The following is a 15,757-nucleotide window of genomic DNA, read 5'->3' on the forward strand; positions in this document are numbered from 1 at the left end:
TTGTCACTTGAAGCAAATATATATATATGTGTGTGTGTGTGTGTGTATGTGTGTGTGTGTGTGTGTGTGTATATAAATATATATTTTGAGACACGATCTTGCTTGAGTATAGTGATGCAGTCATAGCTCACTGCAACCTTGAACTCCTGGACTCAGGGATTCCTCTTGCTTCAGCCTCCCTAGCAGCTGGGATTACAGCCATATGCCACCATGCCCAGCTAATTTTTTTTATTTTTTTATTTTTTGTAGAGATGGAGGTATCACTATGTTACCCAGGCTGGTCCAGAACTCCTGGCCTCAAGTGATCCTCTTGCCTTGGTCTCCCCAAAGCACTTGGGATTACAAGTGTGAACCGCCACAACTGGCCTTAAAAATATTTTCTCTAAGGCCTGGAAGAGTTGTTCAGTTACTTCATGTGATAACAAATGTTTGTAGATTGGGCCATTCTTCATTCTCAAAATACTTGGCAAAATCTGGTCTGCTGTGTTTGTGAAAGTACTCCTGGAATTCATCTTTCAGCTTAGATACCTGTTGAAAATTCTTCTGCTAAGCCACTGTATTTCTGTATGTAGTAGATTTATGTCCTCTTCGTCCATGTTTTTACACAGTTCTTTAAACATTTTTGAATGAACAGGTTTTTATATAACAGTTAATACTTTTTTGGAGCTTCAGTTAGAACTTTAAAAATTTCCTTTCCTAGGGCTTTTGACACCAGCATCTCTCTGTGAAGAAAACACTGTGTTGTGAAGTGGGATTTGCTTTTATTTTTTTGAGATGAAGTCCCGCTCTGTTGTCCAGGCTGGAGTGCGGTGGTGTAATCTCGGCTCACTTCAGCCTCCATCTCCTGGGTTCAAGTGATTCTCCTGCCTCAGTCTCCCGAGTAGCTGGGATTACAGGCACGTGCCACCATGCCCGGCTGATTTTTGTATTTTTGGTAGAGACGGGGTTTCACCATATTGGCCAGGCTGGTTTCGAACTCCTGACCTCAGGTGAGCTGACCACCTCATCCTCTTGGAGTGCTAGGATTACGGGCGTGAGCCACCACACCCGGCCGAATTTTGGAGCACTTTGGATTTCAGATTTTCAGATTTGGCATGTTCAACATGTACTGTAGAACTTTTTTCAGTTTCTCTTTCTGTATCTTATATAAACATTTTACTGATCTTTTACTCAGTGTAATTTTACATTTTTTATTATAATTACAGTAGATTCTCACCACCAATTGTGTGACTTTCCCTTTTCTGGGCAATAAATTCTACTACTGTGTAACTTGCTGCCTCAGCCTTTTCACTGACTTTTTTTTTAAAACAAAATCTTTATTCTGTTTGTTTTGAGATTCCAGTATATTTGACACTTAACTTGTCAAATGAATGTAATTTGTATTTAAGTGTCTTTTGAATTTTGCTGGAACCATTGCTGTATTTGTAAAGTTGTTTTCCACAGACGACACAAAATGGTATAGGAAAACTTAGTACAGCCCATGTATACATCGATTGATACTTATTTGCATTGTAAAGAGGGACTTGTTTCATGTGTCTCTTGATGTATTAGTGCGATGAAATGACTCACTAGATACAGTTCTTTACCAACCTTACTGGAATTTTCCTTTGGCCCTATTCTTACACTTCATCCTCAGAAATTACCGCATTGGATTATCGGGCATTTGTAAAACACAGATGTTAAGACTTAAGACCGTAACAAAAAACTAATTGAGAAAAACCACAAAACTAAATTTTCATGATATAACTCCATTACAATTTTGTCCATGTTTTGCAAAGCTTGCATCAAATAGCAAAGCATTGGGGGTAACTGAGTTGCAACATGTAAACATTTTTCTTTCTTTTTTTTTTTTGAGACAGAGTCTTGTTCTGTTACTCAGGCTGGAGTGCAGTGGCGTGAACATGACTCACTGTAGCCTCAACCTTCCAGGCTCAAGCGATCCTTCTACCTCAACCTCCCATGTAGCTGGGACCATAGGTGCATGCCACCACACTGGCTATTTTTTTTTTTTTTTTTTTGGAGACGGAGTCTTGCACTCTCAGGCTGGAGTGCAAGTAGCATGATCTCGGCTCACTGCAACCTCTGCCTCCTGGGTTCAGGCGATTCTCCTGCCTCAGCCTCCCAAGTAGCTGGGATTACAGGCATGTGCCACCACGCCTGGCTAATATTTTTTTGTATTTTTAGTAGAGACGGGATTTCGCCATGTTGGCCAGGCTGGTCTCGAACTCCTGACTTCAGGTGATTCGCCCGCCTTGGCCTCCCAAAGTGCTAGGAATACAAGTGTGAGCCACTGCGCCTGACCTAATTTTTTAATTTTTTGCAAACATGGGGTCTCCCTATATTGCGCAGGCTAGTCTCGAACTCCTGAGCTCAAGCAGTCCTCCCACCTTGGCCTCCCAAAATGCTGGAATTACAGGTGTAAGCCACTGTGGCTGGCCTTTTCATCAGAATTAAAATTTCTCTCCAATTTTCCATTACACTTGTAGAGCTTTTTTGTTTATATCAGGCAGTTGGCGGTGCCTATGGGGACATTTGTGGAGGTAATTTGAGAGGGAGAGGCTGATGTTCATTAGCCCCTTACCATCCTCCCCCTATGCATAGCAACCACCAGTTATCAAGGACAACTGTATCCCAATAAACATGGTCTTACTGTGCACTACCACATGGCTAATTTCTAACACAGTTGCTAATGAGGTTGTTCATTTACTGTCAATACTGCCATTGCTTGATGCACAAAAGTTAAAAAAAGTTTTTTTTAATTTTTTGGTTAAATTTCTGATCTCTCAAAGAACTCAAGCAGTATCTTCAATATCTTGTGGACTCCAGGTTGAGAATCCCTGCCTTACACTCTGGGACCTCTTCATACATTGTTGTAGAAAAACTGAACATGTCTGTGTCTGTGCTTTCCTCTATAATCAGGCAGCTTTTGCTCATCTTCGAAATCTCTCACAAGTGACGAATTTGGTAGACTTAAGTTACATCTGGAAGTGTAGCTGCAGGGTGCAGGGGAGTCTGGGAAATGCTTTTTGGTTTTTAAACTTTCAAGTTCCTGTGGTATAGGAAGGCACGGTAGAGGGAAATTGGGATAGATACTGTGTGCCGTTTTACCGTGTCTGCCATATTACTGGATTTTTAAAAATGAAGACTTTCTTGCTTGTTTGTGTAGTAAAATGTTTTTCAAAAGAAAACTTAAAAGCATTCATTAATTAAAAAATTTATTTAGCACCTGCAATGTGCTGGCATTCTTCTAGACACTTGGGAGGCATTTAGTAAGCAAAACAAAGATCCATGCCCTCATGGAGCTTTAATTCCAGTGGAAAGAGATAGATAATAGACATAACACATTGTTAAATTAGTTGTCTGTGTTATTGTGTGAATAAAAAGAATCAAGTAGTGGCCAGTGAAGTCTTAGATATTATACCATGTGAGTATTTATGCGGATATGGTTTTCCCCACAACCTTGAGGAAATAATCTATTTTGGTTGCTTTTGTAGTAAACAGTGGTGATAAATGGCTAAGGGCCTGGAATAAAGTAGATTGTGGCATTAATGTATGTGTTATGATGTGGCATATATTGAGCATTTGTAAGTTTGTAGAAATAAACTGATTGTTCTTTCAAAAATTGGTTTTGACACAGGTTCATATATAACTGATTATTCAGTAATGACAATTTTCAAAGTTGTCTTAGTCTGTTTGCACTACTACAACAAAATACCTTAGAGTAGGTAGCTTATAAAGAACAGATGTTTATTTTTATTTTTTATTTTTTATTTTTTGAGACAAAGTCTCACTCTGTTGCCCAGGCTGGAGTGCAATGGTGTGATCTCGGCTCACTGTAACCTCTGCCTCCCAGGTTCAAGTGATTCTTCTGCCTCAGCCTCCTGAGTAGCTCAGATTACAAGTGCTCACCACCACACCCAGCTAATTTTTATATTTATAGTAGAGTTCGGGTTTCTCCATCTTGGCCAGGCTGGTTTTGAACTCCTAACCTCAGGTTATCCACCTGCCTCAGCCTCCCAAAGTGCTAGGATTACAGGCGTGAGCCACCGTACCTGGCCAGATGTTTATTTCTAACAGTTCTGGTGGCTGGGAAGTTTAAGATCAAGATGCTGGCAGATTCATACCTGGTGAGGATCTGTTTCATGGTTCATAGATGGTGCCTTTTCATTGTGTGTTCACATGGTGGGAGAGAAGAGCTTATTCTCTGGAGTTTGTTTTAGAAGGACACTCAACCCAGAGGAGGCTTCCAAGATGACCAAATAGGAACAGTTCCGGTCTGCAGCTCCCAGCGAGATTGATGGAGAAGACGGGTGATTTCTGCATTTCCAACTGAGGTACCTGGTTCATCTCAGTGGGACTGGTTGGACGGTGGGTGCAGCCCACGGAGGGCGAGCCCAAGCAGCGCCTCACCTGGGAAGCGCAAGGGGTCAGGGGATTTCCCTTTCTTAGCCAAGGGACTCCATGACAGTCTGTACTTGGAGGAACGGTACACTCCTGTCCAAATACTGCGCTTTTCCCATAGTCTTCGCAACCAGCAGACCAGGAAATTCCCTCCTGTGCCTGGCTCAGCAGGTCCCACGCCCATGGAGGCTTGCTCACAGCTAGCGCAGTGGTCTGAGATAAACCTGCGATGCTGCAGCTTGCTGGGGGGAGGGGCGTCCGCCATTGCTGAGGCTTGAATGGGCGGTTTCATGCTCACAGTGTAAACAAAGAGGCCAGGAAGCTCGAACTGGGCGGAGCCCACTGTAGCTCAGCAAGGCCTACTGCCTGTCTAGATTCCACCTCTGTGAGCAGTGCATACCAGAAGAAAAGGCAGCAGACAGCTTCAGCAGACCTAAGTATCCCTGTTTGACAGCTCTGAAGAGAGCAGTGGCTCTCCCAGCATGGCGTTTGAGCTCTGAGAACGGACAGACTGCCTCCTCAAGTGGGTCCCTGACCCCCATGTAGCCTAACTGGGAGACACCTCCTCGTAGGGGCCGACAGACACCTCCTACAGGCGAGTGCCCCTCTGGGATGAAGCTTCCAGAGGAGGGATCAAGCAGCAGTATTTGCTGTTCTGCAGCCTCTGCTGGTGATACCTAGGCAAACAGGGTCTGGAGTGGACCTCCAGCAAACTCCAACAGACCTGCAACTGAGGGGCCCGACTGTTAGAAGGAAAACTAACAGAAAGGAATAGCATCAACATCAACAAAAAGCACATCCACCTCAAAGCCCCACCTGTAGGTCACCAACATCAAAGACCAAAGGTAGATAAAACCACAAAGATGGGGAGAAACCAGTGCAGAAAAGCTGAAAATTTCAAAAAACCAGAGCACCTTTTCTCCTCCAAAGGATTGCAGTTCCTCACCAGCAAAGGAACAAAACTGGATGGAGAATGAGTTTGATGAGTTGACAGAAGTAGGCTTCAGAAGGGTTGGTAATAACAAACTGAGCTAAAGGAGCATGTTCTAACCCATCGCAAGGAAGCCAAAAACGTTGAAAAACGGTTGGATGAATGGCTAACTATAACAAACAGTATAAAGAAGACCTTAAATTACCTCATGGAGCTGAAAACCACAGCACGAGAACTTCGTGACGCATGCATAAGCTTCAATAGCTGATTCGATCAAGTCGAAGAAAGGATATTAGTGATTGAAGATCAAATTAATGAAATAAAGCAAGAAGACAAGATTGGAGAAAAAAGAGTGAAAAGAAACGAAGAAATCCTCCAAGAAATATGTGACTATGTGAAAAGACCAAGTCTACGTTTGATCGTTGTTCCTGAAAGTGATGGGGGGAATGCATGCAAGTTAGAAAACAATCTTTAGGATATTATCCAGGAGAACTTCCCCTACCGAGCAAGGCAGGCCAACATTCAAATTCAGGAAATACAGAGAACAACATGTAGATATTCTTTGAGAAGAGCAACCCCAAGACACATAATTGTCAGATTCACCAAGGTTGAAATGCGGGAAAAAATATTAAGGGCAGCCAGAGAGAAAGGTCGGGTTACCCACAAAGGGAAGCCCATCAGACTAACAGTGGATCTCTTGGCAGAAACCCTACAAGGCAGAAGACAGTGGGGGCTAATATTCAACATTCTTAAAGAAAAGAATTTTCAGCCCAGAATCTCATATCTAGCCAACTAAGCTTCATAAGTGAAGGAGAAATAAAATCCTTTACAGACAAGCAAATGCTGAGAGATTTTGTCACCACCAGCCCTGCCTTACAAGAGCTCCTGAAGGAAGCACTAAACATGGAAAGGAACAACAGGTACTAGCCACTGCAAAAACATGCCAAATGGTAAAGACCATCGACGCTATGAGGAAACTGCATCAATTAACAGGCAAAATAACCAGCTAACATCATAATGACAGGATCATATTCACACATAACAATATTAACCTTAAATGTAAATGGGCTAACTGCCCCCAATTAAAAGACACAGACTGGCAAATTGGATAAAGAGTCAAGACCCATTGGTGTGCTGTATTCAGGAGACCCATCTCACATGCAAAGACACAAATAGACTAAAAATAAAGGGATGGAGGAAGATCTACCAAGCAAATGGAAAGCAAAAAAAAGCAGGGGTTGCAATCCTAGTCTCTGATAAAACAGACTTTAAACCAACAAAGATCACAAGAGACCAAGAAGGCCATTACATGATGGCAAAGGGATCAATTCAACAAGAAGAGCTAACTATCCTAAATATATGTGCACCCAATACAGGAGCACCCAGATTCATAAAGCAAGTCCTTAGAGACCAACAAAGAGACTTAGACTCCCACACAATAATAATGGGAGACTTTAACACCCCACTGTAAATATTAGATCAATGAGACAGAAGGTTAACAAGGATATCCAGGACTTGAACTCAGCTCTGGACCAAGTGGACCTAACAGACATCTACAGAACTCTTCATCCCAAATCAACAGAATATACATTCTTTTCAGCACCTCATTGCACTTATTTTAAAATTGACCACATAATTGGAAGTAAAACACTCCTCAGCAAATGCAAAAGAACAGAAATCACAGCAAACTATCTCTCAGACCACAGTGCAATCAAATTAGAACTCAGGATTAAGAAACTCACTCAAAACTGCACAACTACATGGAAACTGAACAACCTGCTCCTGAATGACTACTGGGTACATAACAGAATGAAGGCAGAGAGATAAAGACGTTCTTTGAAACCAATGAGAACAAAGACACAATGTACCAGAATCTCTGGGACACATTCAAAGCAGTGTGTAGAGGGAAATTTATAACACTAAATGCCCACAAGAGAAAGCAGGAAAGATCTAAAATCGACACCCTAGCATCACAATTAAAAGGACTAGAGAAGCAAGAGCAAACAAATTGAAAAGCTAGCAGAAGGCAAGAAATAACTAAGATCAGAGCAGAACTGAAGGAGAGAGAGACACAAAAAATCCCTTAAAAGAATCAATGAATCCAGGGGCTCGTTTTTTGAAAAAAATCAACAAAACAGACCGTTAGCAAGACTAATAAGGAAGAAATGAAAGAAGAATCAAATAGACGCAATAAAATATGATAAAGGGAATATCACCACTGATACCACAGAAATACAAACTACCATCAGAGAATACTATAAATACTTCTATGCAAATAAACTAGAAAATCTAGAAGAAATGGATAAATTCCTGGTCACATACACCCTCCCAAGACTAAACCAGGAAGAAGTTGAATCTCTGAATAGACCAATAACAGGTTCTGAAATTGAGGCAATAATTAATGGCCTACCAACCAAAAAAAGTCCAGGACCAGACAGATTCACAGCCGAATTCTACCAGAGATACAAAGAGGAGCTGGTACCATTCCTTCTGAAACTGTTCCAATCAACAGAAAAAGAGGGAATCCTCCCTAACTCATTTTATGAGGCCAGCATCATCCTGATACTAAAGGCTGGCAGAGACACAACAATGAAAGAGAATGTTGGACCAATATCCCTAATGAACATCGATGCAAAAATCCTCAATAAAATACTGGCAAACCAAATCCAGCAGCATATCAAAAAGCTTATCCACCATGATCAAGTTGGCCTCATCCCTGGGATGCAAGGCTGGTTCAACATACACAAATCAATAAATGTAATCCATCACATAAACAGAACCAATGACAAAAACCACACGATTATCTCAATAGATGCAGGAAGGGCCTTTGACAAAATTCAACAGCCTTTCATGCTACAAACTGTCAATAAACTAGGTATTGATGGAACGTATCTCAAAATAATAAGAGCCATTTATGACAGACCCACAGCCAATATCATACTGAATGGGCAAAAACTGGAAGCATTCCCTTTGAAAACTGGCACAAGACAAGGATGCCGTCTCTCACCACTCCTATTCAACATAGTGTTGGAAGTTCTGGCCAGGGCAATCAGGCAAGAGAAAGAAATAAAGCGTATTCAATTAGGAAAAGAGGAAGTCAGATTGTCCCTGTTTGCAGATGACATGATTGTATATTTAGAAAACCCCATTGTCTGAGCCCCAAATCTCCTTAAGCTGATAAACAACTTCAGCAAAGTCTCAGGATACAAAATCAGTGTGCAAAAATCACAAGCATTCCTATACACCAATTACAGACAAACAGAGAGCCAAATCATGAGTGATCTCCCATTCACAATTGCTTCAAAGAGAATAAAATACCTAGGAATCCAACTTACAAGGATTGTGAAGGACCCCTTCAAGGAGAACTGCAAACCACTGCTCAACGACATAAGAGGACAAAAACAAATGTAAGAACATTCCATGCTCATGGATAGGAAGAATCAATATTGTGAAAATGGCCATACTGCCCAAGGTAATTTTTAGATTCAATGCCATCCCCATCAAGCTACCAATGACTTTCTTCACAGAATTGGAAAAAACTACTCTAAAGTTCATATGGAACCAAAAAACAGCCCACATTGCCAAGACAATCCTAAGCCAAAAGAACAAAGCTGGAGGCATCACACTACCTGACTTCAAACTATACTACAAGGCTACAGTAACTAAAACAGCATGGTACTGGTACCAAAACAGGGATATAGACCAATGGAACAGAACACAGGCCTCAGAAATAACACCATACATCTGCAACCATCTGATCTTTGACAAACCTGACAAAAACAAGCAATGGGGAAAGGATTCCCTATTTAATAAATGGTGCTGGGAAAACTGGCTAGCCATATGTAGAAAGCTGAAACTGGATCCCTTCCTTACCCCTTATACAAAAATTAACTCACGATGGTTTAAAGACTTAAATGTAAGACCTAAAACCATAAAAGCCTAGAAGAAAACCTAGTCAATACCATTGAGGACATAGGCATGGACAAACACTTCATGACTAAAATGCCAAAAGCAATGGCAACAAAAGCTAAAATAGACAAATGGGTTCTAATTAAACTAAAGAGCTTCTGCACAGCAAAAGAAACTCATCAGAGTAAACAGGCAGCCAACAGAATGGGAGAAAATTTTTGCAATCTACCTATCTGACAAAGGGCTAATATTCAGAATCTACAAAGAACTTAAACATATTTACAAGAAAAAACCAAACAGCCCCATCAAAAAGTGGGCGAAGGATATGAACAGACACTTCTCAAAAGAAGACATTTATCCAGTCAACAGACACATGAAAAAATGCTTGTTATCATTGGTCATCAGAGAAATGCAAATCAAAACCACAATGAGATACCATCTCATACCAGTTAGAATGGCGATCATTAAAAAGTCAGGAAACAACAGGTGCTGGAGAGGATGTGGAGAAATAGGAACACTTACACTGTTGGTGGGAGTGTAAATTAGTTCAACCATTGTGGAAGACAGTGTGGCAATTCCTCAAGGATCTAGAACTAGAACCCAGCGATCACATTACTGGGTATATACTCAAAAGAGTATAAATCATGCTGCTATAAAGACACATGCATACGTATGTTTATTATGGCACTATTCACAATAGCAAAGACTTGGAACCAACCCAAATGTCCATCAGTGATAGACTGGATTAAGAAAATGTGGCACATGTACACCATGGAATCCTATGCAGCCATAAAAAAGGATGAGTTCACGTCCTTTGCAGGGACATGGATGAAGCTGGAAACCATCATTCTCAGCAAACTATCACAAGGACAGAAAACCAAACACTGCATGTTCTCATTCATAAGTGGGAGTTGAACAATGAGCACACGGACACAGGGCGGGGAACGTCACACTCTACGGCCTGTCGGGGGTTGGGGGGCTGTGGGAGGGATAGCATTAGGAGAAATACCTAATATAAATGACGAGTTGATGGGTGTGGCAAACCAACATGACAATGTATACCTATGGAACAAACCTGCACGTTGTGCACATGCACCCTGGAACTTAAAATATATTAAAAAAAAAAAAAAAGGATACTCATCCCATTCATGAAGCCTCCACCCTTATGACCTAATTATCTCCCGAAGGCCCCAACTTCTCATATTGTCACTTGGGGGTTAGCTTTTCAACATAAGGATTTTGGGAGGCACACGAACATTCAGACCATAGCAAAAATGTTCAGTTATTTTTATTTTATTTATTTTTTGAGATAGCGTCTTGCTCTGTCACCCAGGCTGAAGCGCAGTGGTGTGAACACAGCTCACTGCAGCATTAACCTCCCGTGCTCAAGTGGTTGTCACACCTCAGTTTCCTGAGTAGCTGGGACTATGGGTGTATGCCACCATGCCTGGTTAATTTTTTTATTTTTGTAGAGAAGGGCTCTTGTTATATTGCTCAGGCTGGTCTTGAACTCCTGGGCTCAAGCAGTCGTCCCACCTGGGCCTCCCAAAGTGTTGGGATTGCAGGCGTGAGTCACTGCACCCAGCCTTTTCAGTTATTTTTGAATCATCATGTTTTAGAAGGCAGTAAGTGCTCTGGAAGAAGACAAAGTAGATTCTGGCAAGGGCAATGGGTATGCTAGGGTCTGGAGGTAGTTTGCAATATTAAATAGGATGGTTGGGATGGGTTGTATTGAAAAGGTGATACTTGAGCAATGGAAGTGATGGAGTTCGTTATTGAGATATCTGGCAGAAGTGCATTCCAGGCAAAAGAAACAGCTTATGCAAAGGCACTAAAGTGAGAGCCTGGCATGTTGGAGGAAAGCAAGGAGGCTCAGCCAGTGCATCCAGAGCAGAGTCAGTGAGAAGAGTTGTAGGTAGGATATGAAGACAGGGAGGTAAGGACTTGGGGTATTCCCCTAGGGTCTTTTATGTCATTGAAATTGGCAGCCACTCAGGGCTTTGAGCAGAGTAGTGACAAAAATCTACCTAAGGTGTTTTTTCCTTCTTCTATCCGCCAGTGTATTAAAAGGATCACTAAGCATGTTGTGTTGAGAATAGACTGTAGGGGGCGTCAGAGGTAGAAGGGAGACTAGTGACATTGTTTACTTGACCATGGTAGATGTGGTAAAGTGATCAGATTCTGGATATATTTTGAAAGTAGAATTCTCAAGACTTCCTGACGTATTGGATGTGGGACAGGAGACAAGGATGAAGCTAAGGTTTTGGATTGAGCAACTGGAGACATAGAATTGTCTTTAACTTAGATGGGAAAGCCAGGGTAGAGCACACTTGGAAGGGAAGATCAGATCCGTTTTGCATATGTTGAGTTGGTTATATTAGTAGAGATTCAAGTGGAAATGTTGAATTACAAGACTAGATGAGATCACCAAGGAAGAGACTGTAGTTAGAAGAGGACAAGAAAGAACTAAGCCCTGGTCATTCCGTTAAAGGAAACTTAGAAGTGGTCAGTGAGGTTGGGAGAAAACAAAGTATATAGCCAAATGAAGAAAGCATTTCCAAGAAGAGGATGTGGTCAGCTGTATCAAATGCTGCTGATAGGACAAATAAGATGAGGACTGAGAATTGACAATTGGATTTAGTAACATAGAGATCATTGCTTGTTGATAAGAATGGTGTTGATGGAGTGGGGTGGGGAAAGTCTCATTGGAATATGTTTAAGAGGATTGGAAGAGAGGACTTGTTGACAGTGTGCATAAACAAATCTTTGCTTTCAGAAGGAGAGAAATGGGACAGTAGCTGGATTGGGGGGATGGGAGCAAGAAAGTTTTTTTCCTAAGACACAGAAATATCATGATTTTATGGTGATGAAAATGATTCAGTAAAGAGGAAAGAGAAGATTATACCTAAATTTCGAGCTCAGTTTTTATCACTTTTTTTCATACATTCTCAGTTCCTCTGCCCTCTTGCTTTATCACACTTGCTTGGCAAAGCCACAAACTTGGTGATATGCAACACTTCTGCTTCTAGGTGCCTGCACTCTCTATTACACCATATTGTAATCAACACAAGCTTTCGCAAGATTTTTCATTTATTCTGAAGTGTTCTGGCTTCAGGCTTCAGTAATAAAAAGTGAACTGTAAGGGATACACTGGCCTACCTTAGGATAACAAGGTTGAGAACTGACCTTTTTCCTTGGGGACTCTTAAGCCTAGAAAGCAGAATTCTTTGAGGTTGTCTGTTTCTTTAGTGAAGATTATTTGCCAGGGGTTAGATGCTTGATACTGCTGAGCATGTTCCACAGTGGTAGGGCATGGAGATATGGAGGGGGTAAGAAGTTACTATTTGCAGTTCCAAAGTTTTAGTTAGCCCTGTTTCGTAGTCTTCCTCTGTCGTCCTTGTTTCTGAGTGGTAGGTTGCTAGGTTCCTATTTTCCTGGGTTCTCCTTAGTATAATACCTGTTCCTTCTTCCCTCTTAGTTTTCCTTTTTGTCACTGTAGGTTTAAACATAACCAACCTTCCTTCCTTCCTCCCTCCATTCTTGAGAATTTTTGTTGCTTTATTTCTTTTTTTTTTTTTTGAGATAGAGTCTCGCTTCGTCACCCAGGCTGGAGTGCAGTGGTGTGATCTCAGCTCACAGCAACCTTCGCCTCCCAGTTCAAGTGATTCTCCTGCCTCAGCCTCCTGAGTAGCTGGGATTACAGGCTTGCACCACCAGGCCAGGCTAATTTTTGTATTTTTGATAGAGATGGAGTTTCACCATGTTTACTAGGCTGGTCCTGAACTCCCAACCTCAGGTGATCTGCCCGCCTTGGCCTCCCAAAGTGCTGGGATTACAGGTGTGAGCTACTGCGCCTGGCCATTTATTTTTGATAAACTGCTATAATGAGCTCCTGTTAGAAGTTTTTAGACATTACACCACTCTTGATATTCTGATCATATATACACACATATATATGCATTTTTTCAAGAGATGTTTAACAGATATATACCATATATTGAATGTTTGCCATCAAGTATTCTTAAATGTTACCTTGCAGCATATCACTTTCAAGTTAAAATGCCAGAAACAATGACAATATCTATAATTATTTTAAGGAATGCTATACAATGACACATTAAGGTGTAGATTCTTTTGACTTGTAATTCTTAGAATGATAATAGCAAAAATGATGCAAAAAATCTTCAGTATGAGATTATGATGAAGCTACATTTTACAATTGTCTTTTTCAACCATAATGAAAATGGTCTCGGTGTCTAGCTGCAGACAGATTTACTCATTCTAGAGCTGCAGGCAGATTTACTCCTAGCTCGTTAAACACAGGATACATGACTGCATAGAAGGGCATATAAAACATGGAGGTGGCCTCAGCTTCATTCTTCATCTCCTCCATTGTCATCTTCATTCAAACACCAGTTACAGTAGAAAAAGCAGTGCTAAAAGGCACTTCATTCACTGCAGTATTCTCCTTTTTTGCGTGATAAAAGAATAAGGCACAAAATACACACTGGCAACTGAGGCACTGACTTTACTTCCCACCGATGGACCCTCTTCAGCTCCTGGATCTGTTCACTTTGGTAACGCCAGAAGGACTGGAGAGGAACCAACTTTATTTCTTTACTTTTACTGTAATCTAGTCCCAAGAGGAAGAGGAGAGACATGCCTGTGGTTTATTTTACTGTGAACTGCAAGTTCAAATCATTTCTTATCTGTTGAAATACAGTTGGTTATGATACTAGTGCTCACCATTATTCTTTTCAACTCTATCAACTCTAATAAAATCCACAGGGAACTTTTCATGAGATGTGCTGTTAGTGTATTAATAGTTTCTTCTGTTTGTGGCAGCAACAGTACTTTTGAAATCACATAAGATTTTTTTCTCCCTGTGGATATATAGTGATTTTTACTTAATTTAGAAATAGAAAAAAGTTACTTTGATTTCGTACTTGTGTCTTAAAAAAGAGTAAAAAAAATTACAATTTAAAATTTCTCATTGACTTTAAAAACAATTCATGTAATTTTTGTACACAATTCTAAATATTTGTTTAGTTAAGGAAAATGAAAAAAATTATATGTCTTGTTGAAAAGTTTTGTTATTGAAGAAAATCATCCAGAATATCTTCTACTTCATCAGAGTATCTTCCAAAAGTATTAAGTTAAACAATTTGAAGTTTGCCCTTTTTGTGTGTTTGTTGTCTTTTTAAATATGACATTACTAAATATTTCATAAGTATGTGATTAACTTTTTTTTTTTTTTTTTTTTGAGATGGAGTTTCGCTCTTGTTTCGCTCTTGTCACCCATGCTGGAGTACAATGGCACGATCTTGGCTCACTGCAACCTCCACCTCCTGGGTTCAAGTGATTCTCCTGCCTCAGCCTCCTGAGTAGCTGGGATTACAGGCACCCGCCACCACACCCAGCTAATTTTTGTATTTTTAGTAGAGATGGGGTTTCACCATGTTGGCCAGGCTGGTCTCGAACTCTTGTCCTCAGGTGATCCACCCGCCTCGGCCCCCCAAAGTGCTGGGATAACAGGTGGGAGCCACCACGCCCAGCCGTGATTAACTTTTTGAATTCACAGTAGTTATTCTACTGTTTAGTGATGCCAAAAAATTCTGTTTCAGTAAGCACTGGTATTTAAAAGATATTTAGAGTATTTTAGGGTTAATAGTTGCAAAATAAACTTGAAGGTTTATAAAAATTATGTGAATTGAGATTTAAGGTTGTTTTAACATGTATAATGTCTAAAAATGAAAACTATTGTTTAAGGGAAGATGTGCATAGAAGCTTTTACTAATTTGAAAATGTTCTTATATGGAAATAACACATATTTACTAGTATTTGACTACTGTGTGAATGGTGTACAGTAAGTGCACTAATCACAAGATGCTGTGATTGATTTATGTATTTTAAGGAGGAGTATTAGAACAGGAAGGATAATTTGAACTGTCTCAAAAGATCTTAGCATTAGGTTGCAAATGACATTATGTTAGGTTTCTGCGTTTTTGTAGCTCTGGATTTTGATAACAGTTTCCTGGTTGATTAAGATATTTTAATAGTCATACATTGCATTCTGAAGCAACCCAGCAGAAGCACATAGAACTCAAATGTTCTGTCTTTGTTTCTGGTGTTATCTTGTGTAGCCCATAATGAAAACTTACCATTGTATGGCTTCTGTGATATCTAATATATAGGAAAAAGAGTTATAAGTTTTTAATATCATTAACACTTTTCTTTTAGATTATCTGCAATTATGAAATGAAGTAACTCAAGATGAGCAAGTTAAAAGTGATACCAGAGAAAAGGTACTGTAATTCTAAATATCAGTATGCATAAGTTACAGAAATAATGTATGACAGAATTATTTGAAACTCAATACTTGACAAAGTATTATTTGTGTTTAAGTATAGTATGTTATATTTATGTAATTAAAAATGTTTATTAACGTTTAACTTTTCAGTTAAAATTGGAGTCAGCAAACTATGACCACCTCCTGTTTTTGTATGGCCTGTGAGC

General features: G+C 40.3%; 1 protein-coding gene across 6 annotated transcripts in view; it reads left to right on the forward strand.

Moving 5' to 3' along the window:
- AGTPBP1 (ATP/GTP binding carboxypeptidase 1) overlaps positions 1 to 15,757 on the forward strand; it is a 200,758-nt gene that overhangs the window by 14,969 nt on the left and 170,032 nt on the right. For 3 of the 6 annotated variants that reach the window (XM_063636286.1, XM_063636287.1, XM_063636288.1), the window contains exon 1: positions 15,476 to 15,546. The exons of the other annotated variants lie outside the window; for them this stretch is intronic. In XM_063636286.1, coding sequence (XP_063492356.1) covers positions 15,515 to 15,546 — 32 coding nt within the window. In that variant the 5' untranslated portion in view covers positions 15,476 to 15,514. Of the gene's footprint in view, positions 1 to 15,475; positions 15,547 to 15,757 lie in introns of those variants that run through there. 6 annotated transcript variants of the gene reach the window in all.

This window comes from Symphalangus syndactylus, chromosome 3 (assembly GCF_028878055.3).
Source record: "Symphalangus syndactylus isolate Jambi chromosome 3, NHGRI_mSymSyn1-v2.1_pri, whole genome shotgun sequence".
Lineage (NCBI taxonomy): Eukaryota > Metazoa > Chordata > Mammalia > Primates > Hylobatidae > Symphalangus > Symphalangus syndactylus.